The 2,254-nt window shown below is 42.9% G+C and overlaps 1 protein-coding gene across 1 annotated transcript in view; it reads left to right on the top strand.

The window, feature by feature from the left end:
* Positions 1-2,254, top strand: part of LOC101855183 (large neutral amino acids transporter small subunit 2) — a gene marked incomplete at both ends in the record, with an annotated part of 7,497 nt that overhangs the window by 4,045 nt on the left and 1,198 nt on the right. Inside the window, 2 exon segments of the mRNA XM_013081497.2 lie at positions 983-1,086; positions 1,993-2,089. Of these exon segments, the coding sequence (XP_012936951.2) occupies positions 983-1,086; positions 1,993-2,089 (201 nt within the window).

Raw genomic sequence — 2,254 nt, 5'->3', positions numbered from 1 at the left:
GGGGGGGGGGGGTGTTATGGTGTGGTGTGGTGTTTGGTGTTGTGTGGTGTGTTGTGTCGTGTGGTGTGGTGGGGTGGGGTGTGTTATGGTGTGGTGTGGTGTGGGGGGATATGGTGGTGTGCTTTGCTGTGCTGTGCTGTGCTGTGCTGTGCTGTGCTGTACTGTGTTGTGGTGTGGCCTGGCGTGCTGTGCTGTGTCTGTGCTGTGCTGTGACCTGGCGTGGCGTAGCATTGTGTAGTGTGGTGTGGTGTGGTGTTGTGCGGTGTAGTGGTGTGGTGTGGTGTGGAGTGTGTTGTGGCGTGGCGTGACGTATGATGTGGTGTAGCCTAGCATTGTGTAGTGTTGTGAGGTGTGGTGTGGTGTTGTGTGGTGCGGTGCAGTGGAGAATGGTGTGGTGTGGTGTAATGTGTGGTGTGTTGTCACGTGTTTGTTAGTGTTGTGTCATGTGTTTGTTTTACTGGTTTTTGTATAAGTGCCAAGTACTCTGATAAAATTGGAGCCCACTGATATTTTTTATTTTTCCCCCTTTGGAAGATCTGTTATATTTTCATAAAATTAAAAATTTTTTCTTGAATTCTGTTTCCATGGGTTGTCCGCAACTTGTCATAAATGATGTGAAAGTACCCATTTTTACTTGCGTTTGTTTCCGTTTATTTGCAGCGATCAGTTCATAAATAATTTGATTCTACTGGGGTTCTGGAGACTACCTTTTTCCCCCAAACTCAGATTTTTTTTTACAAAGATTCTGAGGGTGGTTGGCGGGTGCTCTGGTGTGATTTGCTTCTTCTTTCCTATCAAACATCTATCGTCTTTATCTCCCCTCCTTCTTTTTTGTGTTTGTTACTCTCTTGTAACACCTCTAATCTTTGGCACTTATATGACATTATTGTGTTGCAAGTGCCGTAGAACTCTAAAGAATAAAATGTTAAAAAACAAAAAACAGCCACAACAACTACCATGTCTTTGTTTTTTTCCCTCTCAGACATTTGCTGACCGGACTCTTGGAGTAATGTCGTGGGTCATGCCTGTCTTTGTGGCCTGCTCCACGTTTGGGGCACTGAACGGAGCCATTTTTACCTCCTCACGGTAAGCACGAATATCTTGACTTCATTCTCCTCCCGTCAAGATGAACTGAACTCATCATCATCCGGTGCCTTGCCGACTGGCAAGGACGATCATGGACCTCCACTTCACTCTGCCTTGCATTGCAGCAATGGTGTCTGTCGTTCTTGCTGTTTCCAGCCATGTTGTCAACTTTTCCAGTATCTTTTCCCTCTGTCTACCTCTGCCTCTCTTTCCATCAAACTTGCCTGTAACAGTATTCTCCAATGCTTCTTTCCGCATTGTGTGTCGACTGAACTTTGCCTGTTGCTTTCGTATATTTGTCAAAAGCTGTCGTCTGCGATTTGCTTCAACCAAGACTTCTTCATTTGTTTCTCTAGCTGTCTGTGGGATACGCAGCATGCGTCTTATGAACAACAACTCTGTCGCCTCGATTGTTCTTTCCAACTGTCTATTGATTGTCCATGCTTGGCACCATAAAATAGGATTGCTTCATAAAAGCTAGATAATACATAAGTTTGAACTTTCTGTCAAAATTTTTCTTTTACACGTTGATATTACACTGTTCTTAGTGATAGGCGCATTTTGTGGTTCTTCCAATGAGTCCCCAAGAGGAATTGTCACTGCATAAAGATTGGCAAAGCTTAGGAAATCCTAAACTTTTATTTTTTTCTCGTGCATTAGTTTGATTTATTTACTTGTAAGCAATTTGAGTGGGTGGTTGGTGGGTGCTCATGTGTGGTTTGCTCCTTCTTTCCTATCAAACACCTATCATCTTTATCTCTCCTTCTTTTTTATGTTTGTTACACTCAATTCAGCAGCTCTTTCATTTGAAATGTTGTTTCTCGTGTTATTATTAGTGATATTTTGAACAATTTAAAAGTTCAATGCACAGGTGGTGTTTTCACTTTTGTCTTTCCTTTTCCCCAGATTGTTTTTTGTCGGCGCCCGTCATGGGCATTTACCTGGTTTCCTAGCAACCATCAACATCAAACTTCTCACACCTCTTCCATCTCTCCTCTTTGGGGTAAGCGCTGTGAAAGTTTGGCTAATGACCTTAAAATATGACCTACGTATTGTGATATTTATGTTTGGTTGTCTATGTGTCGGATATGTTTTGTGACATGTATGCTTGTTTGTATGTGTGTGTGTGTGTGTGTGTGTGTGTGTGTGTGTGTGTGTGTGTGTGTGT

This window comes from Aplysia californica, unplaced genomic scaffold (assembly GCF_000002075.1).
Source record: "Aplysia californica isolate F4 #8 unplaced genomic scaffold, AplCal3.0 scaffold00133, whole genome shotgun sequence".
NCBI classification, from domain to species: domain Eukaryota; kingdom Metazoa; phylum Mollusca; class Gastropoda; order Aplysiida; family Aplysiidae; genus Aplysia; species Aplysia californica.
Note: the sequence above shows the minus strand (reverse complement) of the source record. Positions and strands in the feature narration are given on the sequence as shown.